Source organism: Aquarana catesbeiana, linkage group LG04 (genome assembly GCF_042186555.1).
Source record: "Aquarana catesbeiana isolate 2022-GZ linkage group LG04, ASM4218655v1, whole genome shotgun sequence".
Taxonomy (NCBI): domain Eukaryota; kingdom Metazoa; phylum Chordata; class Amphibia; order Anura; family Ranidae; genus Aquarana; species Aquarana catesbeiana.
This window is the reverse complement of record NC_133327.1, coordinates 330085020-330112895: the sequence shown is the minus strand read 5'-3', so window position 1 is coordinate 330112895 and position 27876 is coordinate 330085020. Positions and strand designations below refer to the sequence as shown.

General features: G+C 43.6%; 1 protein-coding gene and 1 pseudogene across 1 annotated transcript; one reads left to right on the top strand and one right to left on the bottom strand.

Annotated features, from left to right (window-relative positions):
• Window positions 1-528: 528 nt before the first annotated feature.
• On the bottom strand, window positions 529-27876 carry SMIM8 (small integral membrane protein 8). Its single transcript, XM_073626907.1, has 3 exons — window positions 27731-27876; window positions 23843-24000; window positions 529-4649 (listed from the first exon to the last, which is right to left on the bottom strand). The coding sequence occupies exons 2-3, from the start codon at window positions 23978-23980 to the stop codon at window positions 4491-4493; spliced, it is 297 nt and encodes a 98-aa protein (XP_073483008.1). The 5' UTR covers window positions 23981-24000; window positions 27731-27876; the 3' UTR covers window positions 529-4490.
• Window positions 4992-5076, top strand: LOC141141939 (U2 spliceosomal RNA; annotated as a pseudogene).

The following is a 27876-nucleotide window of genomic DNA, read 5'->3' as shown; positions in this document are numbered from 1 at the left end:
TGTGAATCGTAAAAAAAAAATTGCTGAGTATAGGACAGAGACAAGAATGAAAAACAACACATCTTAAAAAATTGTATATTTTATTTGGCATTTAATCCATATATAAAGGCGATATTAGGAATTTTACACTGTAAACTGAGGATGCAAGTGGGACAGGGTTAACTCATTCTCTTTAAATAATACAGTATGACTTACTGAATATACTAGCCATATACTGTATATACAGTATATTCGTACATAGAAAATATTACAGATTATGAGTATTGTAGCGTGGAGTAAATCACTTTCTGTGTATGTTTTTGACAACAGCCGAAAAGCTTAGCTACTTGACCTCCAGAAGATTTTACCTTCATGACCAGGCCATTTTATGCTATTCAGCACTGTGCTACTTTAACTGGCAATTGCTCAGACATGCCACACAGTACGCAAATTAAATTTATATAATTTTTGTTCACACAAATAGAGCTTTCTGTTGGGGGTATTTTATCACCACTGGGTTTTTTATTTTTTTATTATATAAACAAAAAAAGACAGGAAATATTGAAAAAAAAAAACAATATTTTCTACTTCCTGTTATAAACATATCCAATAAAAATATAAAAAATATCAAATTTCTTCATAAATTCAGGCCAAAATGTACGTCTTTGGTAAAAAAAAATCTCAATAAGTGTATATGAATTTGTTTGTGTGAAAGTTATAGCATCTACAAACTGTGGTATATATACTGAAATGTACACATCTATAGATGATATACTGTAATGGCGGTGATCCGCAATTTATAGTGTGACTGTGATAGGGTGGTGGACAATCTGGTGCTAACAGACACTGACTGGGAGGGTCACTAACCGACGCTGACATCGCTAGTGACACTAATACAATGATCAGTGATAATACTGTACATTGACACTGTACTAATAACATTGACTGGAAAAGGGTTAACATCTAGGGGCAATAAAGGGGTTAACTGTGTGTCTAACAAGTGTAATGTGTGCTGCTTTTATTTACTAATCTTGATCGCTGTTCACAACACTTAAGAGTTGTGTGTTTGTAAACACAGAACTCTATGTGTGTTTCGATCCGCGGGTAACAGCCTCAATCATTAGCTGAAAACTTCTGTCCAATCACAGCATGGGTTGGCATGCACGTCCCAAACCTGAAAGCAAGCCAGCAATGTACATTGCTGAGCCTGCACCCACCGCCTATTTGCAGGATATTTACTGTGAGTGGCGGTCGGCAGGTGGTCAAACTATAGCATATACAGTATATTTATATTATACTAAGTTCACCAGTGGGCATCAATATACACAGATATGAACTATCCTATTAAAAGAAGTATGTACTGGGTGTAATATGTAGGCTGCTATTGCTGACCTCCTTCTGAAAATATTGGTCATCTTGTTGCAATGCTAATTTTCTAGTTTCAGTATTTTTTGAGCCACTGATGTACATGGGCACTTTTATTTACTGATATATTTCTGACACATAAAGACATCAGAGTCATCAATTATTGTCTATAAATCACATCTTAAGGGCCCTTTCGCACTGGTGAGTGTTAAAAACGCATGTTACATTTTTAATTGCGTTGATTAAAATTGAATGCATCGCATATGCAGTTTGAATGCATTTTTGCAGCTGGTGGCTAATTGTTAGGAGCTGAAACCCACTGGTGTGCTTAACAACTAGTGAAAAGCTGGATGTTCAGGAGGAGGTGGCACCTGCTGGAGTCTTTAACAACCAGAGGATAGCTACACATACATGATACCGCCAAGAAGACTGGGCAGGACAGCCAGGAACTCTTTCAGCTTGGATGGCACTGTGAATGTGAGGGGAGAAGGGGGTGGGGGAAATCAGCACACTCGGTGCATTTTCTTTGACTTAAAATGGAACAACTCAGTGATGTGAAAAGTTACATTGGAGGAGTTGCGCAAAGGGGAAAAATTTTGATGTGCTTTTGTTGTGTTGGAACAGTGCATTCTATTGCAGCAAAGGGCATCAGTGTGAAAGGGCTCTTAATTTGTCTCTGTTTTTTAAATAATAGGACTTTGCCCAGCTAAATCACCAACCTCATCTCAAAATATCATCCAAACTGTCCATTCTGCTCCTTCTGAGGTCACCTCCTCCCAATGCTCGCCTTCAGGACTTCTCCCATCCTCTGAAACTCCCTACCCCAACCTATACGGCTATGTCCTGTTCTATGTGCCTTCAGGCGATCCCTGAAAACTCATCTTTTTAGAGTAGCTTATGCCACCTCTAGCTAGCAACTGAATTTTACTTTCTCGAATGACTAATTCCACCATAGCTCATCCCACCGCTTCCTATAGATTGTAAGCTTGAGGCTGGGGTCACACATATGCAAATTGGATGCAGCTTGCCCGCATCCAATATTCGCAGAACATCTTTTCAATAGGTTTGGTTCACATATGTGCACTGCATCCGCATTGCACAAAAAATGTGTGTGTTTTCTAGGCAGTGGAGTGCGAATTGCAGGCACATAATCATCAATGAGAACGCTGAATGAATAATTTTTCTCTTCACAGGGAAACCGGAGCTGCAATTCGCACCGCACATGTGTGAACCCAGCCTTAATGAGCAGCCCCCCCTGTCTTGAATTGCATTGCAACTGTACCTTCTCCTTTTATTTTGTAAAGCACTGCCCAAACTTTTGGCATTCCATAAATCCTATATTATAATATTAAAAATATAATTATTTTATTTGTTAAGTGAGCAGCAAAGTTGAATGAAAAGCATACTTAGGCTTGATTCACATGTATGCATTTTTAGTGCTTTTCGCATTTTGCAGATTTGCACTATAGAATGTGTTCCATAGGAAACCATGTTAAATGGGCTGTAGCGCAAATCTGCAAAATGCAAAAAGCATTAAAAATGCATAGGTGTGAATCAGGCCTTAGGCAGCATTTGCATGGGCAATTTGACCCAGAGCCAATTGCAGCAGCAGGAGCTAGCTGCTCACAGCAGCGTCAGAAATCACAAGATTCCTGCCACTGCAATTAGCATCAGGCTAAACCACCCATTTGAATACTTCCTTATACTTTGTAGTACAGTATGTGTCAATGTAATGCTGTTATAATCAGCAACAACAGTCATATGGACTGTTACAATCATGTCACCGACCTGAAAAAAAAGACACAGTTGCTTATAATAAAGTTGTGTTGCACATATATAAATATATTTCACATACAGTTCTCAATTATACCTCGTGTACAATGTGTACCCGCGGTCATGCAACACTGTACCCAAATTAGTTTTTTTATCTTTTTCTTCACACAAATAAATCTTTCTTTTGGTGGTATTTAATCACTGCTGGGATTTTTATTTTTTACTAAAAATAAACAAAAAACAAAAACTGAAAATTTTGAAGAAAAAAAAAGTTTTTCTTATTTGCTATCAGTAACTTAGTAATTTTTCTTCACTGAGGTGTGCTGATGAGGCAGCACTTATGAGCACTGATATGTGGCAATAGTGGGCACTGATAGGCGGCAGTGGTGGGCACTGATGGGCAGCGATAGGTGGCATGGATAGGCAGCAATGATGGGTGGTGCTGATGGGAGGCACTGATGGGAGGCTCTGATGGGCAGCACTGATGAGCAGGCACTGATGGGAGGCACGGACTGGCATCACTTATGAGCACTGATTGGTGGCACTGCTGGCTTTCCTGTAATCCGGGCACCGATGATCAGTGCCCCGATTACCTGCACAGGTCTCCTCTGCGAGGAGATGCCGCTGATTGGCACTCCACGCCACACACTCTGTCAGTGTGAGGCGAGGAGAGCCGAGCCAATTCACGGCACTTCCGTATTTACGGACACAGCCGATCACATGGTTAAAGAGCTGTGGCTCTATACAGAGATTGGGGTCGCGCCATGTCCTAGCAACATGGCGCGGCCACGATCGCCGTTCTGCGTGCCATTCTGGGGCGCTGTCAAATGACGTCCTCCCAGAACGAGAGCCACACTGTCCCTCCTTCATTTGAAGGTGGACGGGTGGCAAGAGGTTAATATAGCTGCTGTTATGCCGTTAATAAAACATCCAGTTTAGAACATGTATTTCTATAGGTGAGTTCAACTGCACCACTGCAATGCAGAATTTACTCATTCCTTTATTGAGTATGAGCTTAGTTGAAGTTTGTATGGAATCATTGTTCATGACCACATTCATATTTAGACCAAGCTTGCATATTCATTTCTAAAATATACCTAATGTCAATTGTCATTACTACCACACAGCTCTCATTGATAAATATACAACGGTATAGTATATTCTAAAAAGTAAATAAAACATACATTAGATCTTGGCTGTTTTTATTAGTGACTAATAGCGCTGCCTTCTAACAGAAAGAGTTCATCAATGTAGAATGAAAATTGTTAAGACAACGATTCCTTTTCTTTTAGTAATTCTTCAGTTATATTTCTTTTGTTCTGTGGCAGTCATTTGAGCTTGGTTCAGTAGTCAGAAAAAAAAGCATTGACAGTTCAATCCCATCTGGAGGTCTTTCTTCTTGTGTATCGGTTTCCTTCACTGTCAATTGCTTCATACAAGTCCTTTTTATTTTCCTCTGTCGCATGTAAATAGGCAATATAGGCAACACACATTGTTATTGTAAATAGTCCAAATGCCATTACTGGTTTGTTCTGTAAAATAAATAAAAATCAATGTTTAGTAAACGCTATTGATGAAATTCATTAAACTGCAGAAGTGATGTTTAGAGAGCAGCTTTTAGATACATCATACTTCTGTGTACACTACCTATAGCAGAATACATTAACCACTCTTCACCCAGCCTACTGCAATAATATGGCCAGATGGGTGCTCTGCTATCCTGGGTGGACATCATATGACGTCCTCTCACTCATGCGCCACTGCACGGCCCCTGGGGCTGTGACCCAATGTGCCCACCGGACATAAATACCATCATACCAGGCCACTGTGCCTGGCCCTAGTACTATGTGATTGCGTCAGTTGTACACAATTTCTCGGCTTCTCGGCCTTTTGGCTAAGATCAAGTGTAGTATCTGTTCTTATCAGTTTCCAGAGGAGGCGATGTTGGCCCGACCAATAGTGGGAAGGGCGCATGCAAATCCGATGGTGTAATTGGACCTGGACAGACGGTTGAGGGAAAGTCATCACCTGTTGCCCATGGGGGCTTCAGTGGGCCTACCCAACCAGTCTAGAAAGGACCTCCTGGTGAGGATGGGTGCTGCACATGGGTCTGGCCGGAGGGTCGGGTCCCTGGCCTTCTGGCCTGGATTGTGGTAGCTCTAGCTACGGACAGTTATTTGGGAGAGAACGCTTACTACCCCTTTGAGGGGGGGGGGGAGTGGCTAGTATCTCCCGAATGTAATTAGGTAGGAGTGATGGGAGCGACGGTGGAGCCTGATGGTAAAGGGCTCTCACCAAGCTTCTGGATCTCCATGCCTTTCTGCCTGTGGTGGGGGCTGCTGTGGTCTGGGCTGTGGGTCGGGGTTGAACTTGAAAGCCTATGGAGTAGTGCCCATGGAGTGGCAGGCCAGGGGTGCCATAGAATCACTGTGTGTGGCAGACACTTTGATTTTGGGCACCAAGGTCACTACACCATATAACACGCTTTTTAAGCACCTGCCTCTTGGGCCGGGCCTTTTGGCTAGGACCAGAGGAATTTTTTATTCCTGGCCGGAGGGCCTGGTCATTGTTTTACACAATGGCCACTTCTTCACTCTCCTCTCCACTGTCCCTTTCCCCACTTTTTTATTTATTTGAAACCTATGTTTGTTTTGTCACGTCTTGTTTTTTCACGTTTTGCACGATGAGTAAGGATGCGGGTCCTCGGGCCAGCCCTGAAAGTCTTGGGAAGGGGTGGACATGGCCTTTTGGCTTAGTTCGCCCTCTCTCATGGGGTCTCCCTTCGGGGGAGCCCCACCTAGTACTTGGGTGGGTCCTGTTTCGGCAGGCCCTCCAGAGAACGGGGTCTGTCTGGTTTCGGCCAGACAGGCCATTGTAAGTACCTTTGTCCCCGTCTGGAGCCTAACGCCCCGGGGGATCAGGGAATTGGCACGTCTGTGTACCCGTGGCACTTTTTTGTGAGCACTCTTTATGTGTGTGCACATTTTTTATGCACCGGGTGAAGTTTTTGGGGTGTGTTTTGCACGCCATAGGCTTTCAAAAAAAAAAAAAAAAAAAAAGTTGTACACAATTGCTGTCATTCATAGCCATTGTGTACAATTGTGATACCTGTGATTGTACACTGTATAAACAACACTGTGACCAAACAAGATATTTGTTTTTTTGCATGTGTGCGCTGTAATATTTTTCTTCTATTGTATGGTCTTATGGCTGCACCAGCTTTAATGTGAAGGTGTGCCCCCCAAATATCTTGTTTGTGTATTGTATGGATTCTGACCAAATCCTTTTGGGATAGGAGCACCCTATTCCCTCATTAAGTACCTCTCATTAGTGTCCACTTGTGTCATAGGTGGAGACCTTAAAATTCTCCCATTTAGAAGAGTGTAGCTCTCATGGTTCAGAGAAGCAGGATCTCACAAATCTATGGATAGTGTAGGACCCACTAATCATGGGGTACTTTGTCACAGTAAGTGGGCTTAGCACCATATAGCAATATGGTGTGACCAAATCCCCATATTTTTGAAAATGTCTTTTTGAGAATGTTTAGGTGTTTTTAAACTAGCCTTGCTGGAGGTGAATGTTTTTTTGCATGTGTGCGCTGTAATAGTTTTCTTCTTGTTTATACAGTGGTCATCACTGTAAAGCCCCTTTCACATGACAAGCCCGCTCGGATCCACCTGTCCGTTTTTCAGGCGGATCCGAGCGGGCCATCCATTGACTCCTATGGGCAGACGGATATCAGCGGAGATGTGTCCACTGACACTTGCCTGCCATCCGATCTGCCAAAATCAGACATATGGCGATACATTGAGTCATCCGTCTGGTGGATCGGATTGGATGAGATCTAATGAAAATGGACATGCTGTCTGTTTTCGTCCGATCTCTCCATAGGAATCAGCGGGACTCTGATAGGCCCTTCCTTTCATAATTTTGCAAAAATAAACTCACCCCGCCTCTTGATCAATACCTTGAACTGTCTACTTTCTAAAAAAGGGGTCATCTGGTGGGTATTTATACTGTCTTGGCACTTCTAGGGCCTCAAGAAATGAGTACATCAGGAATGATCAACTTTCAAATATACATACCATAGTCAATAGACTATACCTTTCACACAGACTAAATAATATACACTGATTTGGGTTATTTTTGCCAAAGAAATGTAGAAAAATAAATGGTTTCCTATTTGTACAAATTTTATAACCGAAACTAAGAAAAACATTTTTGTTTTACAAATTTTTAGGTATTTTTTGTTTATATAATAAAAAAACCCAGGCCGGGTTCACACTTGTATGACAAACACTCCGACCTTGGGAGCTCATGTCGCATGACATGTGAAAATTAATGTTTCCCTATGAGAGCCATCCTAACTGGTCCGACACAAGTCGGTCCAACTTTGAAAATGCTCCCTGTACTACTTCCGTCCCACTTTGATCCTACTTCAGCCCATTGAATATAACTGAAGTTGGATCGCCGTCTTAACTGAACCAACCTTGGCATGCGATTTATGCTCTGATGATCTTGAAGGGAACCCCCCACGCTGAAAAATGGTGTGGGGTCCCCCCCAAAATCCATACCAGACCCTTATCCGAGCACGCAGCCCGGGAAAGGGGGGGGACTAGCGAGCTCACCCCCCCCCCGAACCATACCAGCCCGCATGCCCTCAACACGGGGGGTGGGTGCTTTGGGGCAGGGGGGGGCCCTGTGCCCCCCAAGCCAAAGCACCTTGCCCCCATGTTGGTGAGGACAAGGGCCTCTTCCTGACAAACCTGGCCGTTGGTTGTCGGTGTCTGCGGGCAGGGGGCCCCCAGATCCTGGCCCCCCACCCTATATGAATGAGTATGGGGTACATTGTACCCCTACCCATTCACCTAAAAAAAAAGTGTAAAAAATTAAAACGCAGTACACAGGTTTTTAAAGTAATTGATTAAGGCAGCTGCAGCATCTCCGATTTCTTTTCCCCTCTCCGGCTACTCTGCCTCTTCCGGTTCTTCTCCACATTCCATTGGCATGGGACGGGGTCACGGATGACGTCATCCGGAGGCCCCCCTTTATGACGTTACCGCCCCATCATGCCCCGGGCGGTGATGTCATAAGTGATGTCATAAGGGACGGGGCCTCCGGATGACGCCCCCCGGTGACGTCAGCTCTTCTATATTCCTGACCACAGGAACGTCCCAAAGCAGTGCCTCACTGAGAAGTAGGGAACCAGATAAGGACACGTAACAACACCCAAGAACCGCTCAGAGGAGGAACAAGTAACCTTAAATAGCTGCTTGCAAAACCTTGTGAGGATGCCAAAACATCAACTTTGTAAAACGTATTAAAAGGTTTGCACAGACGACCAGGTAGCTGCATTGCAAACTTGAGTCACAGATTCCTGATGTCAGAATGCCAAAGAGGCACTAATCGCTCTGGTACAGTGTGCCATAATGGGCAATATTGGCGCTCGACCCTTAATGGCATAAGCCTGGACAACCTTTTGCCTGATCCATCGAGAAATAGTGCAGAGGAGGCTGCCAGGATGCCTTTGTTCAACCTAGAGGTGGGGGATCAACATCTGAAGAAGAGGTCCACTCTTCCTTAGAAGAACATCTGACAAGGGGAACACCTCAGTGGAACATGATGGCCAGTGAGGCGACAGGAACCTCCCTGGCTGTAGACCGCCTGAATGGTGCACACACACACCCTCAGGGGGGGAGGTCAGGGAGACACAGACCAAGTCCCACTACCACCAGCATGTACTGTATAAGTCAGCCATACTAAAGAAACAGGGTCAGAGACAAAAAGGGCACACAGCTTCTGGGTCAACCGTGCAATCTGCTGGCAAGGCACCGCAAGAAATGGTCGCCTGCCAAGGCCACGCTAAGATAGCTGACCGTGAGGCTGCACCAAAATGGCTGCCCACAAAAGGCTTCTCCAAAATGGCCATCAGTAAAAAAGTATTCTTCAAAATGGCATTTCAGCCTGAGCCACTCCAAGACGGCACCGGCACAGGAATAGTGACCAGCCTCCACATGCCACCCCACGGACCCCCGAGAGCACTGCAGACAAAAGGAATAACCGATGCAGGCCTCTAACAAGAGCAGCCATCCCATACCAAGAGGGAAGGGGGGCCAGGAGCACCGACTGGAGTGGCACAGAGGCACTGCCACCCACCAGCCAATACTCCTCAGAGCTATCAGGGAAGAGCTGCAACATCCCAGGGGAGTGGAGGTGTCAGCCAGCCCCTAGCACACGGGGGGGGGGGGGGGGGGGGGGGGGCAGAGCAAGGTGCCCAAAGTCCACAGCAAACCTACAGAGGGGGAGAAGAGGGCAAGTGTAGCAGGGAGGGCATAGACACAGGCCATTATGCCCTGGGGGGGCGCAGACCCCACTGGGTTGAACAACCCATGAAGTACTCACAGCTAACTACCTGCGCTAAACACGAAGGAGGGGGAAGGGGGATATTTACCCTCCCGGTGTGTGATGGCGGGTATCACTCCCGAGACAGAACCACCTCCCACCAAGGTGGGGGGGGCTGTTGGCCAGGGAAACATTGTCTGTGTCACAAAGTCCAGAATGGGGCTGTCGCAGCCGACCCAGGTTGTAGCTAAAGGTCTGCATGCACTCACTGCCCACGTTGGGGTGACTACTGGATCTATATTATCCAGCATGCCACCCAGCCTGGCTGTTGACAAAAGATCTCCACAGTAAAAAAAGAAAAATAAGCCTAGTACACACCACTATTTTCTTTTCTGTTCAATCCAGCGGGTTGAGAGAAAAAAAAACTGACAGCTCAGGTCGGAGCAGCTGTACTAACAATCCGATGTTAGTACATCGATCTCCCCTGCTGTTGTATTGTGTTCTGACAGGGGGACAGCCCCCCTGCCAGAACACTCCGGTCAGCTGCTGGTTTTCCAACATGCTCATCTGACAAAAACCAACCGAATGACCGGCTGCCATACACACAGGCCGAATGAAGGCAGTTTTTTTATTGAACCAGTCGACATTCGGCCCATGTGTACCAGACTTAAGGTTCAGTAGTGAACAACTGTCAGTTTCTGGGCTTAACGTAAACAGCGAGAGAATTTTCAGCAATGGGAAATAAGCTAGATTGCTTTGTGGTCCACATCTTGTTAGTGGGCACATAATCTTCCATCTCTCATGTGTGAGGAAGAGTATTATAAAAACATGCCACCAGCATAGGCCATTGAATGGTGACATTTCAGCTGCTTGTTTGGCATAGGGTAAACTCTCCGCCAAGAAAGCAAATTTACCAGCAGGAAGAAAACGCTCTAGCATCCATCCACTTCACACTTCCACTTCATATTAGCTTTTTCATACTGCAATATTTGTTGTTTTGTCCAATTATACACATATCTGCTGTGACATAAATTAAAGTGGTCATCTTCTAATGTAAAAAAAAAAAAAAAAAAAAAAAAATGAAGGTGTCTTTTTCCTTTTCACTTCCTGGTTTGTCTGTTCTAAGTGTTGGTTAAGCAGTCATCTCCTCTCTGTGGTTGGTCATGGCAAAAGTTGCTACAGTTACACATTTGTGATTGAGGAGGAGAAAGCGTAGACACCGGGTCCATCCAGTAATTGCAAATAGGGAACAGAGAGGACAGTTCTGTATATGAAGAAATTTTAATCAAATACACACGCATGTCAGTGAAAAGGTGAGAACATAAGCGTACCCTTATTTGATAAGTTTGACACTGTCACCTTGCACATGCAAAAAGGATATCCATTCCAAATGTGCATGTGCAAGGTGAGGTTGTCGCTTTTAGTTCTTGATCACTTTGAGTGCGTCCAGCCACCATCACTGCAGCTAATTGCTGGCATTGCAAACAGTCACGAATAGCTTTGTACATTGCATTGTAGGGACTCAGCGGCCGCATCTATAGACGCACATTTGTCTATTCCAGCTGGTGGAATCCCCAATTTTGTATGGCTGGATTTCACAATATGAAAATGATATATTATACTCAAAATTTAAAGCGGTAGTGAAGTCTGCTTCATTAATTATACCTGCAGGTAAACCTATAAGGCTTACCTGTAAGTACAGTAGAGATCTCCTAAATGTGCACCGTTTAGGAGATATTTAGCTGCAGCCGGTGACATCACCGGCGCATGTGCACCCTGAATGGACTGCGCCATCCATTTAGAGCGCTGTACCGCAAAAGTAACGTCATCGCAGCTCAGCCATTCAAATGACTAAACCTGGAAGGAAGACTGGGTGAAGATGGAAGGCCCAGTGTGCTGCTAGAGGGCTTAGCTTTAAGGCAAGTCTGTCATAATGGTCTAGCATGAGGTGCATACTAGCACATTATGACATTATCCTGCAGGAGCCCATTTTTTTTCTTTTCAATTTGCGGCTTTCTACTGCTTTAACTACAATTTTTTTTTTAACCGCTTGTCGTCCGCCCACAGTACATTTACTGCAAGCAGCTCAAGGCTAAGTGACATACTGGTACTTCGCTCATCACATGCACACTGGTGTGTCCCCTTGGGCATGCATTGGCGGGATCCCATGATCAGACACAGCGGATCACGATGCTTAAAACCCAGCCAGTGTGAGTGGCTGGGGTATCGTGATCGCTATTACCAATAGTAGCGATCATATGATTACATGTAAGCAAACCTGTCATGAACAAAAGTCATTCGTGGCAGCATGCTTACTATTGTGATGCTGTGATTGGCCCACGGCGATCACATTGTACCTGGGCTAATCACAGCACCCTATACCATGTGCCTAGCTGTAGCCAATCACAGCATCAGAATAGTAAGCAAGCTATCATAAATGAAAGCCATTCATGACAGTTAAAACTATTGTTTTTAACAGTGATCATCACTGTTATTAGCATTAACAGTGAAAAAAAAAAAACCTTAATCAACCCCCCACCCCCACCTCAATAGTTGTACAGTGTCACTATGGTGACACTGAACTACTCTGATGACAGTATATTCAAATAAATAAAAAATTGTAACAGAAAAAAAATGTTTAAAAAAATAACAAAAAAGGTTTAAAAATGTAATACTTTTTTTTTTTTTAAACATTCTGTCACCAGTCAGTATCCCTGATCACCGCCTCACCATATGATGATGCTGTACTGCACTGATGACAGGAAAAATTTTGATATTTTTTTTAATTGAATTTCTGAATTTTCCAAAAAATTCTGCCAAAAAAAATTACTTAAAAAAAACTCACCATTCCTCTTCCACTAAATACCTTGGACTGTCTATTTTCCAAAAGGGGTCATTTGGGGAGTATTTGTACTGTCCTGGATTTTAGGGCCTCAAGAAATTAGATAGGCAATCAGTACATCAGGGTTGATAAATTTTCAAACGTACAAGGGGTGTTCAAGTCAAACCAGGCCTTTTAATTTTATAGGTATAAAAAGGGATGCTAGTGTGATGGTACTACATGCAGTAAGTGGCAAGAGTGTCATAATACAGATAGGCAGCGCACATGTCGCAGGCCAGTCCAAAGATCTTTACTCAAGATGGCAGACAACAGTGTTGGTGTGTGCATGGGACAGCTCCATTACAGACTCTCCACCACCAAATAAATGTTGAACAATTGCGTCTGCAGGTAAAGTGAGGACAAGTGTTTTCTGGGACAAACGTGGCGTTATTCATGTGGATTTTCTACCCCGCGGGGCCACTATCAACAGCGAATATTATTGTCATGTTCTGAGTGATGTGCATAAATGGCCTGTTTGATCACTAAGGGCTTCCTGTTTCTCCAAGACAACGCACAAGCTCATACTGCTCACCGCTCTACGTGCACATTACAGCAACTCGGCTGGGAGGTATTGCCACATCCCCTTACAGCCTGGATCCCACTCCGAGTGATTTCCACCTATTTGGACCCCTAAAAGCGTTCGTCAGAGGCCAGCATTTCAGCACTGATGACAAAGTGAAGCACACTATCCTAGGATAGTTTTAGGGGTACTGATAAATCTTTCTATGCCAAAGCTTTGCAGGCATTAAACGCTTGGATAAGTGTATAAATGTAGCAGGGGCGTTTGTCGAAAAATAAATGCAGTTTCCACTCCTTAAAATTTGTTCCTTTATTATATAAACTCAAATGTCCCGGTTTGACTTGCACGCCTTTCATATATACACCATAGTTTGTAGACTCTACAATTTTCACATAGACTAATCAATTTACACCGATTTGTGCTACAGTGGAACCTTGGTTTACGAGTAACGCAGTTAACGAGCGTTTTGAAAGACGAGCAACTTTTTTTTTTTTTTAAATCCTGTCTCGGTTTGCAAGTGTTGTCTCACAAAACGAGCAGGATTCAAGCCAATGGGGTTTGCAGTACCGCATTTGGCCAGAGGTGCGGGAAACTGGAAAAAAAAGGGGGAAAGAAAACCCTCATTGTGAATGTACTGTAGTTAATGATCATATGTTTGCATTTCCACTTTTGATGAGTTGCCGGGATTACTCTTCAGCCAGCTTGAACGTCAGAACACGTCGTTCTAAAATAGTGTTAAGCCAGTTGAAAGATTAATAATCACATTAACCACTTGCCGCCAAATGAAATACCTGGTACGTCATTTGACTTCAGACGATTGTACGGGGGTGATGCCTGAAGCTACAGATTTGGGGTTTTATTATGGTCCCTCTATAAAGAGTACCTGTCACATGCCTATTGCTGTCACAAGGGAAAAAAAATAAGAAAAGAAATAATTAAAATAAATAAATATAAATATATATATATATATATATATATATATATATATATATATATATATATTTATTGTCCCCCCGTACACGCAAACAGCGATTGCCCCACACGTGTGAGGTATCGTCGTGAAGATCGGATTGTGAGCAGTAAGTCTAGCAGTAGAACTCCTCTGTAAATCTAAAGTAATAACCTGTGAAGGCTTTTAAAGCGTCGCCTATGGATAGTAACATTTACGTAGTTTGTCACTGTTGTGCGGACGTGTGCAATTTTTAAGCTTGACATGTTTGTTATCTATTTACATCATCTTTTTTTAATGCTTTTTTTGCATAATTTTTTTTTTTAAAAGTGTATTTTTTCATTTTTTCATTGCATATGAAAAACCGCTGCGCAAATACCGTGTGACAAAAAAAAATTGCAAAACCCACCAAATTATTCTCTAGGGCCTCTGCTTTGAAAAAAATATATAATGTTTTGTTTTGGGGTTCTATGCAATTTTCTAGCAAAAAATACTGATTATTACATGTGAACAAAAAGTGCAAGAAAACGCCTGGTCTTCAAGCATCACCAATATACAACCCCAATTCCAAAAAAGTTGGGACACTGTAAAATCTACATAAAAACAGAATGCAATGATTTGCAAATCTCATGAACCCATATTTTATTCACAATAGAAAACTTATCATCCCTTACGCACAGAGATTTCTCCACATTCTCCAGAAATCTTTTGATGGTATTATGTACTGTAGATGATGATAAATTTAAAGTCTTTATTATTTTATGTTGCGGAGCATTATTCTGAAATTGTTTGACAATTTTCAGATGCAGATTGCTGAAGATTGCCCATCTTCACTTCTGAGACACAGACTCCCTAAAATGCTCTTTTTATACCCAATCATGTTACTGACCTACTGGAATTACACCCAATTGCAAAATGTTCTTCCAGCTCTTCCCTGTTCGTATCACTTCCTTTACCAGCTTTTTGTTGCCCTGTCCCAAGAAGTGTTTCAAAATTCCTTTTTTTTTTTTTCTTAAAACGATACATTTTCTCAGTTTAAAGATTTGATACGTTTTCTATATTCTATTGTGAATAAAACCCCTTTCACACTTGTGCGAACCTGAAAGTTGTGCGATTTTGCGGCGATTTTTTTGCGGCGCATTTTACGTGATTTTGCCATGACTTATTTTTATTTTATTTATTTCAGGTACTTATATAGCGCCGTCAATTTATGCAGCGCTTTACATATACATTGTACATTCACATCAGTCCCTACCCTCAAGGAGCTTACAATCTAAGGTCCCTAACTCACATTCATACATACTAGGGACAATTTAGACATGATCCAATTAACCTACCAGCATGTCTTTGGAGTGTGGGAGGAAACCGGAGTACCCGGAGGAAACCCACGCAGGCACAGGGAGAACATGCAAACTCCAGGCAGGTAGTGACGTGGTTGGGATTCGAACCAGCGACCCTTCTTACTGCTAGGTGAGAGTGCTACCACTACACCACTGTGCTGCCCAGAAGCAATGCCTGTATAATGTTGAGGTCTAGGGACCTCAAGTTGCCTCAAAGTCGGACCAAAGATTATGAATGGTACTCATTGAAATTCATGGAGTACGACTTGTCATGCGACTTTGCAGTCCCAAGTCGCAGGACAAGTCGCACAAGTGTATAAGGGGCCTTCATGAGATTTGCAAATCACTGCATTCTATTTTTATGTAGATTTTACAGTGTCCCAACTTTTGTGTAATTGGGGTTTTAGATTTTTATTTTTTTTTGCAGTTGGGACATCAAAATTATTTTTTTCTAGGACCCCCTTGCAAGCAATATGATACTAAATACATGCACATGTGCATATAGTTCAGAAAGTACCAAAAGCTATTTTTTTCCCCAAACTAATACATTTCACAAAAATGACAAATGACAACAGATGATACAGAATTTTTTTTTATTTTATACAGAAAAAGTTTTTATTGCATTACCTGCCATAAAATTGCAGTAACATTCTCTGCCAACTCATGCACTATCAATGTCAACCAAACTGATAACAGGCATGGAGCAGCTCAGCTATGAGGAAAGAATAACAGAAGTGAATTTATTTAGTCTTGAGAATGGGAGGGAGTAATATCACAATGTATACATCAATCAGCCATAGCATTATGACCACGACAGGTAAAGTGAATAACACTGATTATGTTGTTACAATGTCACCTAAAAGTGGTTGGGGTATATTAGGCAGCAAGTGAACAGAGAATATCCAATCGCATCCTGAAGGCAATTTTTTCAACAATTATTTTTTTTAACTAATAAGGCTAAAATCAGGGCTTAGGAACCAGGCCTATGTAAGAAATGTTTTAACATAAAAAAAAAAAAAGAAGAAGAAGAGCAGACACTGAAAGGTAATGCTGTGCTGGTGTGTGGAATTGTGGAGTTTGTGGGTAATAGGTGTAGGAAAATTCTGAAGCAGGGTCTGATATTTAGATCTGGTGGTGAAGTCTATTTGGGGTCCAATTGTTCATGAAAAACAGGGCAGGGATGGGATATGGAATCAGAGAGAGAGAGTGATGTTGGGTGATGATGGGTGATGTTGACCACGCCCCCTAAAACGTCACAGTCCCAGCATGCCCAGGGACTGTGACATCAAAAGGGGGCGGGGTCTCCGCCTATATAAGTCACAACGCAGCCCTCGGAGAGCAGTCCAGCCGGAGAGAGCGTCGTGTCAACATCTGGAGAAGAGAAGAAGACAAGAAGTCCGGATCTCTGCTGGCAAGAGAGCTACCTGAAGACAGCAGAGGAGCCGGCCGAAGAACTGGAGAGAAGAGAGCGGAGAAGAACCAACCGGACGCCGGGAGAAGATGAAGCGGAGGGACCCCCGAAGCCGGAGGAAGATCCCCCCCGGAGCTGTTTAATAAAATATTTTAAAAACCTGTGTAGTGTGTTTTATTACTTACACTTTTTCCCTAGGTGAATGGGTAGGGGTACCATGTACCCCATACTCATTCACATAGGGTGGGGGGCCGGGATCTGGGGGCCCCCATATTAAAGGGGGCTCCCAGATTCCGATAAGCCCCCGCCCGCAGACCCCGACAACCAACGGCCAGGGTTGTCGGGAAGAGGCCCTTGTCCTCATCAACATGGGGACAAGGTGCTTTGGGGTGGGGGGGCCAGCAGGGCGGCCCCCCTCCCCCAAAGCACCCACCCCCCATGTTGAGGGCATGTGGCCTGGTACGGTTCAGGAGGGGGGGGGCGCTCGCTCGTCCCCACCCCCCTTCCTGACCGGCCAGGCTGCGTGCTCGGATCGGGGTCTGGTATGGATTTTAGGGGGGACCCCACGCCGTTTTTTCGGCGTAGGGGGTTCCCGTTATAATCCATACCAGACCTAAGGGCCTGGTATGCCCCGCGACGGGGCTCGCAAGGTGTCAATCTCGCCGATAAAAGCGGCAAGATTGACATCCTTTTCTAGTCCCGTCGCACCTGAGTCACGTTCAAAATGAACGGACTTGTCCGTGTGTGGACAAGTCCGTTCATTCTGAAAGTCCGCCGGAACTCCGGCGAAAGTCCGTCGGAAAGACGAGCGGACTTAGCCCGCCGGAAAGTCCGGGCGTGTGTGGGCAAGTCCGTCCGTTTTAAAGTCCGGCGCACCTGGCGGACAAAGTCCGTCGGAAAGTGTGCCGGACCAAGTAGGATAGAAAGTCCGACCGTGTGTACGCGGCATTAGGCTTAACCACAGGACTGGAACCCACTTCTGACTTCTCTTCTGGCAATGGTATAATGGAATGCAGCATGCTAGTAGCAGCTGATAATTCTGTGTCCCCGGCATCACCATGGTCATGTCCAGCAACAGGTTTCTCCTCTTCATCCTCAGAAACATGGGCGTCCTCCCTACTTGATTGTGTACTGAAAATACAAATAGTTTTTGTTCATCAGTAATACAACATTATTACACTGTGCCTTTTTGTAAAACCATAAAATATGAGATGCTAGCTTACCTTCTCATTTCTAGCACTGGTCTTAAATAGTCCAGTTCCTGGACGCACACACACATTTTAGGTAGGTGTGAAAAAATGCTTTCAGAAATAAAATTGTTTCAGAAATAGAAGTGTTAAAACGTTATTTTTATCAATTTTTATCAAATAGAAAGTAAATGAACAGAAGAGAAATCCAAATCAAATTAAATATTTAGTATGGTCACCCTCTACCTTCAAACAGCATCAATTCTTCTAGGTACACTTGCTCAGTCTTTGAAGGAACTCAACAACTAGGTTGTTCCAAACATCATAGAGAATTAATCACAGATCTTCTGAGGGTGTAGGCTGCCTCAAATCTTTCTGTCTCTTCATGTAATCCCAGACAGACACGATGATGTTGACATCAGGGGTCTGTGGGGGCCAAACCATCACTTCCAGGAGTCCTTGTTCTTTATGCTGAAGATAGTTCTTAATAACATTGTATGTTCGGGGTCATTGTCCTGCTGCAGAATAAATTTGGAGCCAATCACACGCCTTCCTAATGGTATGGCGTGATGGATAAATATCTGCCTGCGTTTCTCAGCATTGAGGGCACCATTGATCCTGACCAAATCCCCAACTATTTGCAGAAATGCAGCCCCAAACTTGCAAGGAACCTCCACCATGTGTCACTGTTTCCTGCAGACACTCATTATTGTACTGCCCTCCAGCCATTTAGGGAACAAATTGCCACCTGCTACAGCCAAATATTTAAATTTTGTCTGATTATTCTAGAGCACTTGCTGCCATTTTAATGCACCATAGTTTCTATGTTTTTGTGCATGGTTGAGTTGCTTGGCTTTGTTTCAATGTCAGAGGTATGGATTTTTTGGCTGTAATTCTTCTATAAAGACCACTTCTAGCCAGATTTCTCTGGACAGTAAATGGGTGTGCTTGGGTCCCACTGTTTTACTCCAGTTCTGTGCTGATGGCACTGCTGGACATCTTCCGCTGTCAAAGGGAAGTAAGCATCATGGGTCTTTCATCCGGGCCAACCAGTGTCTACGGTCCTCAACGTTGCTCATTTCTTTGTGCTTCTTCAAAAGAGCTTGAACAGCACTTCTTGAAACCCCAGTCTGCTTTGAAATGTATTCCTGGGAGAGACCTTGCTGATGCAGTATAACTACCTTGTGTCTTGTTGCTGGGCTCAGTTTTGTCATAGTGTATGACCTGTGACATAAAACTGTCTTCCACAGCCTCAGTAGCAATTTGGCTATTCCTCACCCAGTTTTAAGCCCCCTACACAGTTGTTTCTGTTTCAGTTGATGATTGTGTTTCAACCTACATATGAAATTGTTGATCATTAACACCCGTTTGGCATATTTGGTTAATCATACACCAGATTCTAATCCTACAAAATCCCTGACTTTGTGTAAGTATTGATGCTGGTTTGGAGGGTTGAGAAATGTGCAGGGTTTAGCTCTTTTTCACAGGTTGTCCACATCTCACTTCCACCTCGCCTCAGCTCTGACCTTTTCATTACTCTCCCCCACCCACCCCTGTACAGCCCTCATTCCCCAACACCCTCCCCAAAATGCTTCCTCGCATCTCACCTACCCAGCCCGGCTCTAGTACCTCCCAGTAGTGTGGGTGACTCTGCCTCTCTCTCACTTGCAGGGAGATCAATGGTTGGCATCTCTGCACCCGGGCACAAATGGGGATCGCAGTGCAGCTTACCATGTGATGCCACAGCCCACATTGCACCTATCTTGATCTCGCCGTGAGTTCAGGGCAGGTAGAGATCTGTGAGAGCCGCTGAGAGGAAAGCTGTCCTTTGACAGTGGTGAGTGGAGGGCGAGAGCCAGAGTTCCGCCACAATCTGGCTGAAAAATTTACTCACTTTTCAATTTGATATTCAATTCAAATATATATTTTTGAAAGTAGTCTTCCTTTCCAGCATTTCATCACACCTGCCTAAAGTTTTTGTAGTTTGTATAATATATATATACACACACACACACACACACACACACACACATATATATACACAGTGGGGACGGAAAGTATTCAGACCCCCTTAAATTTTTCACTCTTTGTTATATTGCAGCCATTTGCTAAAATCATTTAAGTTCATTTTTCCCTCATTAATGTACACACAGCACCCCATATTGACAGAAAAACACAGAATTGTTGACATTTTTGCAGATTTATTAAAAAAGAAAAACTGAAATATCACATGGTCCTAAGTATTTTGATCTAATACAGCCATGAGTCTTTTTGGGAAATATGCAACAAGTTTTTCACACCCGCATTTGGGGATCCTCTGCCATTCCTCCTTGTAGATCCTCTACAGTTCTGACAGGTTGGATGGTAAACGTTGGTGGACAGCCATTTTTAAGTCACTCCAGAGATGCTCAATCGGGTTTAAGTCAGGGCTCTGGCTGGGCCATTCAAGAACAGTCACGGAGTTGTTGTGAAGCCACTCCTTCGTTATTTTAGCTGTGTGCTTAGGGTCATTGTCTCATTGGAAGGTAAACCTTCGGCCCAGCCTGAGGTCCTGAGCACTCTGGAGAAGGTTTTCGTCCAGGATATCCCTGTACTTGGCCGCATTCACCTTTCCCTCGATTACAACCAGTCGTCCTGTCCCTGCAGCTGAAACACACCCCCACAGCATGATGCTGCCACCACCATGCTTCACTGTTGGAACTGTATTGGACAGGTGATGAGCAGTGCCTGGTTTTCTCCACACATATCGCTTAGAATTAAGGCCAAAAAGTTCTATCTTGGTCTCATCAGACCAAAGAATCTTATTTCTCACCATTTTGGAGTCCTTCAGGTGTTTTTTTAGCAAACTCCATGCAGGCTTTCATGTGTCTTGCACTGAGGAGAGGCTTCCGTCGGGCCACTCTGCCATAAAGCCCCGACTGATGGAGGGCTGCAGTGATGGTTGACTTTCTACAACTTTCTCCCATCTCCCGACTGCATCTCTGGAGCTCAGCCACAGTGATCTTTGGGTTCTTCTTTACCTCTCTCACCAAGGCTCTTCTCCCCCAATAGCTCAGTTTGGCTGGATGGCCAGCTCTAGGAAGGGTTCTAGTCGTCCCAAACATCTTCCATTTAAGGATTATGGAGGCCACTGTGCTCTTAGGAACCTTAAGTGCAGCAGAATTTTTTTGTAACCTTGGCCAGATCTGTGCATTGCCACAAGTCTCTGAACTCTTCAGGCAGTTCCTTTGACCTCATGATTCTCATTTGCTCTGACATGCACTGTGAGCTGTAAGGTCTTACATAGACAGGTGTGTGGCTTTCCTAATCAAGTCCAATCAGTATAATCAAACACAGCTGGACTCAAATGAAGTTAAATTTACGAGTGTCACAGCAAAGGGTCTGAATACTTAGGACCATGTAATATTTCAGTTTTTCTTTTTTAATAAATCTGCAAAAATGTCAACAATTCTGTTTTTAAGGGGGTGTGAATACTTTCCGTCCCCACTGTATGTATGTATGTGTATATATATATATATATATATATATATATATATATATATATATATATATATATATTAGTGTGTAGTGGCAGCAGCTCGACTCCTCTCCGAGCTTTTGGAGGGGTCTGCATCAGTTCCTCTTACGCCTATGTCGCGTGCAACTGCAAAACATAAAACTGAAATTATTATATTCTTTTCTCTTTCAGGTACCCAGCCAACAGTCATTCGTTTGCTAGTCCGCAATATGAGTTTATATGGTTGGGAAATCAACAGCGAACTATACCATCTGTGACACCTGCATAGCTATACACTGTAGAATGTGCTGAAGGATGTTGTAATCAAGAAATCAACTTAGAAAGAATGCTCCAATATAGCCAACATTTTCTGGGAGCACGTAATTTCACCACCTGTGTGGGAGCTACTAATGGGAAACACTAACACTAATGGGAAACACATCTGGATCATCAAGCCAGAAGCTAGTTGCAGCAAATTCTTCATTTATAAAAAATGTTTCTCCTTTGTACTATTAGTGACAGGCCTGTCTTAATGCATGGGCAACCCTGGGCCCTGCCTAGGGGCCCCAGGTGCATGGGGGCCACATGATTGTCTTGCATTACATCATATTTGCCAACTGTCCCGGATTTGCCGGGCCAGTCACGCTTTTTACTGAGCTGTCCCAGGATGGCTGTGTCCTGAGCAGTGTCCTGGAACCTGTAGTTTCCCTGGGGGCACCTGTGTGCGCTCACTCCCGAGTCCTGCTGCTGCGTTTATTGACAAAGACAGTTGGAATCTGCTCTACCCTGCCCCCCACTCCTGTGTCACCAGATTTGATTGACAGCAGTGGGAGCCAATCACTCCCACTGCTATCAATCTGTCCAATGAAGAGAGAGACAGCGGCAGGAGCAGTTGCGCTCATGCACCTCACTGGATCGGATGGGCTCAAGTAAGGAAAAAGGGGGGGTCTGGGGGGCAGCTGCAGCACAGAAGTTTCTTTTCTGTGGCCTTAAACCTTAAAGGCTTAGACCACTTTACCCGCTTCAATACTGGGCACTTTCACCCCCTTCCTGCCCAGGCCAATTTTCAGCTTTCAACATTGTCACACTTTGAATGACAATTGCACGGTCATGCAACACTGTACCCAAATGACATTTTTAAATTTTTTTCCCACAAATAGCTTTCATTTGGTGGTATTTAAACACCACTGGCTTTTTTATTTCTTGCTAAAAAAAAATAAAAACATTTTGAAAAAAAAAAGTTTTTTCCTAGTTTCTGTTAGAAAATTTTGTAAATAGGTAATTTTTCTCCTTCACAGATGTGTGCTGATGAGACTGCACTGATGGGCACACTGATAGGCAGCACTAATGGGCAGTCACTGAAAGGCAGCACTCACTGGAATCACTGATGGGCACTGTTTATGCCCTGATTATCTGTACAGGTCTCCCCTGTGAGGAAATGCTGCTGCTTGGCTCCCCTCTTCTCACAGGCTGTCAGTGTGAGGAGAGGAAATAACCATCACTTCCTTGTTTACATATGATCAGCTGTGATTGGCCTCGGCTCTTTACCAAGATTGGGGATGTGCCATGTCTCCAGAACACAGCGCGCCTCGATCTCCGCGCAAGCGCTGTGGGACTGGAGCGATCTTGTATAACATTGTCCCAGAATGAGAAAGCCACCTTGCTGCCGTCATTTGTCTATAGGGTGGGCGGGAGGTGGGTAATTTTGTTTAACAAACACTGTGCAAGGTTGAAATATCACACCACATAGATGATGGCTTACTTTTGTATAGCAACCACATAGATGATAAAATAATTTTCAGTGGTTCCTTGAGCCAGCCAGAAACTTGTTGTAACTACATGATAGCTGCTGAATAGCTGGCAATTGCAATGCAGACTTCAATAAACAGGTACATTATTCACCTTGAACTCACGTCTGGGCCTGACTGCTTACATACAGTAAAAACTTTGTAGCCTGCTAATGGAGACAAATACAAGTACAACATATATAGCATATCAATGAAAAAAAAATACAATAGCTTACGTTTATTTACTCTTCTGAAGCTGAATAAGTGTCCCACTCATAATAAATGCAGGAAATGTCCACCCAGGCACTCTGCCGCTTGCAGTGGTCCTTATGAAATGGCACAAGGGGCATTCACGTATCTGGCGTATCAGCTCCTCATTTTCAGCGTCGGCTTTGCTTGCCTCTGTTCTCCATGTTCTCAGCCCGGCAAGAGCACATGTTGCTGGGAGAAGGAGACTAATTGGCCAAAAAAAACCTGCACGGAATCGCATAAATACCGCATGTAGTTGCGACTTGATTGCATTTCCATTGAAGTCTATGGCACACAAAATCGTGCTGCGTCACACCAAAGTAGCACCAGTACCTTTCCCAAAGTCCCATTGCGTTCAATTGATGTGAATGGGCACCATTCACATCAATGTGATTTCCATTGTCATACTATTCTGTACAACCCAAGTCACATCAGAAATCACACTAGTGTGAACCAGGCACAAATCACCCAAAAGAAAGATTTCCACTTCTAAAATAATTCTGATTCTTTGTCCATGACAAAATAATTACCTATAAAGTTATACTTATTAATTCAGTGCTTACTGGTTTGATGAAAAGCTCAGGGTTGACAGCTCGGAACAAACTGGTCGTCTTTACACCTCTGAATCCAGGGGTCCGATAATCCTTCTCTTTAGGTGCATCATTTTTAATGTCTGAGGGCTCCGAGGGAGATGAAGACATTTTATCAGCTAAGCTGTGATCTAGTATTACAAAACAAACAAAATTTGTGTCAAAATGAGCAAGCAAAGTCTAGCAAATTAAAGGGTCAGCTGCATGTGAGCTATTTAATGTTTTAGCAGCCCGATAGTAACCCCTTCCTGCAACCCAGGGACTTCACATTATTACAGGCAAGTTTATTGTTCACAAAGGAATAACATGGTGCTTTTAGACTGTAAGCTCTAACGAGCAGGGCACTCCGATTCCTCCTGTATTGAATTGTATTGTAACTGTACTGTGTGCCCTCACGTTGTAAAGCGCTACGCAAACTGTTGGCGCTATATAAATCCTGTATATTAATAATAATAATAATAGGCCTTTAAAACTTTCATTTGTGGCCATTCTTTAAAACTGAACTCTGCTTTACAGGGACTAAATTCTTGTTTTTGTCCATGGCGCCATTAAAAAAAAAAACCTTTTTGCTTACCTTATACCTCGGCTCCTCTTCTCCATGGGATCGGTCTCTTGCCATCATGTACAAAGCAGCACAAGCAGATCAGATTGGGAAAAGATCTAATTTCCTGTTCTGGGGACAATCTGACAGAGGCTCTAACTCTTCCCAGCTAATGTTTTGCCTGAATTACACTAAAGGCCAGGTTCACATATGTGCGAATTGGATGCAGTTTCTCCACATCCAATTCGCATGACATGCAAATGTGACCGGCTCTCAGTGGAGCCGGTTCACACATGTCCAGGGCGGCTGCAGTCTGCATTCCAAAAGGGTCCTGTGCGTGTTCAAGTCTGGTTCAGGTGTGAATTCAGGCAAAAATTCAGATCCGATTCGCACCTGAACCAGTGAACAGGAACGCACCGGACCCCATGCTGGGAACCGCAGCTGCACATATGTGAACCCGGCCTAAATGTACTTGTGTTCATTAAATCAGACTTTAACGTGCATTTATTTGCATTTTTTAACAAGCATTGTGGGATATTTTTTTTTGTTCATGCATTACGAAAGGCATAAAAAAGCATGTCAATAGACCTGAAAGTGAAACTAAACTGTCACAGCACATAAGACATTTTGGGCCCCCAGAAGCTTTTCTTCATAATGTGCTAAGCTGACTCACCTAGCAAAGCGAATCCCTGCTGCTCTGCAATCGATGTCCGTGCTCCCCTCCATCGCTGGCACTTCCATCTTCACATGGTCTTCCGTAGGGTTTGGAGTCTTCGCTCATGTTGATGGGCTGGGATGATTTCACATGTGGGAGTTACTTTATCCTGAACATCCCAACATGCACAGAGGAGTTACTTTATCCCAAAACAGAATCATGCCGAGACTGTACATCGAGCTACACATGCTCAGTGTACCATTATAGAAAAAAAGCGTTGACTGGTAGCTCTGCAGTTTTTCTGCATTGGAACAACACCAGGCACATAGAAAACAATTTCTTGCTGTTCTTACTACAACAATGCCCAGAGGTGACATAAAATGCAGACATGCTATAGAATATTGCACCTCACTGGATGGCACTGCACAGCAAGTGCAATACAGCACACTACTATGCGGTGACATGAAGGGATTTGATTTACTAAAGCGGGAGAGTGCAAAATCAGTTGCAGTTCTGCATAGAAACCAATCAGCTTCCAGGTTTTTTTGTCAAAGCTTTATTGAACAAGCTGAAGTTAGAAGCCGATTGGCTACCATGCACAGCTGCACCAAATTTTGCACTCTCCAGTTTTAGTGCCAGTTCACACTTGTGCATTGCGAATCCACAGCAAATTTTGTGCAGGTTACGCACCGCATCCAAATCGCACCCCGTTCATGCGAACCGCTGCGGATGTGTATGTTAGGTTAATGACACCCCAAAATCATTTTGCAAAATGCAGTGCGATTTTCAGAATCGGATCACATAGCTGTGAACACCCATGTGTTCTGATTCTGGTGCAGCCAAAAAAAGGGTCCTGCATGACCGTATAGTGTGAACCGGCACCTAGTAAATCAACCACGAAGTGTCACTTTGTACACTTCAAATGAGGTTCCCCCCCCAACAATTAAAAAACCCCTGTTACACATTACTGCAGCCTAAAACAGAATGCTACTCACAGTGTGTCAATGCACACAAAATTGTATTAAAACAGAACTATACTCACCTCTACTCCAGCAATGTGACATTCATGAGCGGTATTAAACCCAAAAACAAAACTGTACTGTATTGCAGCTTACCAAGTCTAAAGGCCCGTACACAGTCAGAAAATCTAAAGATAAATTTCGTCCGATGAACGGTCTGCCGATTATCTGATCGTTAGTATGCTGCTTTTGACAGCCGATTACAAATTTTCGGCACACAAAAACTGGACGTACAAGCTTGAAAATTTTTGTCTGATGTGATCACAACGTCCGATTTTCTTTTCATTAGTACGGTTTTCTGACAAAAAAAAAAATCTGAAGAGCAAGACTAGGCATGCTCAGAAATGAAACAACACATACAAAACAATTCAACACATTACGTCACTTCTGACATTGAATTCTGTTGTCAGAAAATTTTCTGATGGTGAGTACCCTCTTCACTTTCGATTTGAGACTAGCAAACAAAAAAATTCATCCAATAATCTGACCGCGTGTACAAGGCTTAAGATGTGGTGGCTGCACAGCCAGCCAATAATGGACTTCACTGATGGTTTCCTTAACAGATAATGGCTACGGCGGCAGCACCCGAGAGCCAATGGAAACATCGGCTGGGGTGTCGACATTACTGTATTCCAGGACAGGTAAGTGTCCTAATATTAAAAGTTAGCAGCTGCAGCATGTGTAGCTACTGACTTTTCATTTTTTGCTGAGGGGGGGGGGGACGGACTCCGCTTTAAAGCACAACTATACCCTCCTTTCCTTCACAGCCAAAGAAGATGCCCTGTCAGGGTACATTTTCACGGGCAGAAAAAAAATGATGTGTTTGGATGAGCATATAGCTTTGTGAGCTATATGCTCTAAACGCAGAACTATAGCAATCAATGAGCCCATACATACAGCTGTGCCTAACATGCATAAACACCTATAGTACAGGCATTCATTGGAATAAAAGAAGAAGAACTGTAGGCCTCTGCTATCCCTGCCAGCAAAAACCCGTGTTCCATGCAGAAAATACACATATGCCCGTGTGAATGTGCCCTTAGCTTCACATATGCCCTTAGCTTAGTTTGCTCTGGAGTTGCTGTACGTGTGATCGGTTATGACACCAGACATTTGATGGTGTGACAGTTCGTTTGAGAGCACAAGCAGCATGAAATGTCTTAAATCTGTTCTAACAGTTACATCAGTAGGTTTAGTCTCGGTGCAAAAAGTGTTAGCAAGAGTTCAGTTGTAATGTGCTAGTCATGTTCATCTAAATCTGCTAGTGCACATAACATTACCCTCCAGACTGACAATTCTACTGTTTCTGTAGCCAGAACACACTTCCTGTCATCCAGATTGGGGACACCCCAAAACAGGAAGTGTTTACTGTAAAGATTGGTAGGCTGCATGAGAATAGATTTATGTTTTGGGGGTTAATAGTGAGCATAGACTTCCTGGAGTGGTTTACATTGATGTAAACAGTGCATAGTATGCCAGTTAATGAGCAAAATCCCAGCTAGTCCCTCTCCCTGCAATGTGACCCCTGTGTATACATTAGAGTGCAGATGGTATCACACAGCCTTTCCATACATAAGCACAGAGGAGGGGACAGGAGAGCTCAGGCTCTCTATATCAATTACACAACCCGTATATACATTCCCCACCTGAGAAAAGGACAGCTCAGGCTCCCTACATCACACAGCGTGACTGCACAGCAACATAGTCTCAGGAAGTTGTTTCGTTCCTCGGAAGGACATTGAATATTACACGCGAATTTCTATTGTAACTTTTTACTTGTCTGTATTTGCGT

What these genes read in the sequence shown, in the direction of transcription:
- SMIM8 (XM_073626907.1), bottom strand. Translation starts at nt 23,980, where the DNA reads ATGTCTTCATCTCCCTCGGAGCCCTCAGACATTAAAAATGATGCACCT. An exon ending in CTGAGCTTTTCATCAAACCA is followed by an intron (nt 4,650 to 23,842) that starts GTAAGCACTGAA and finishes TTTATTTTACAG; the next exon opens with AACAAACCAGTAATGGCATT.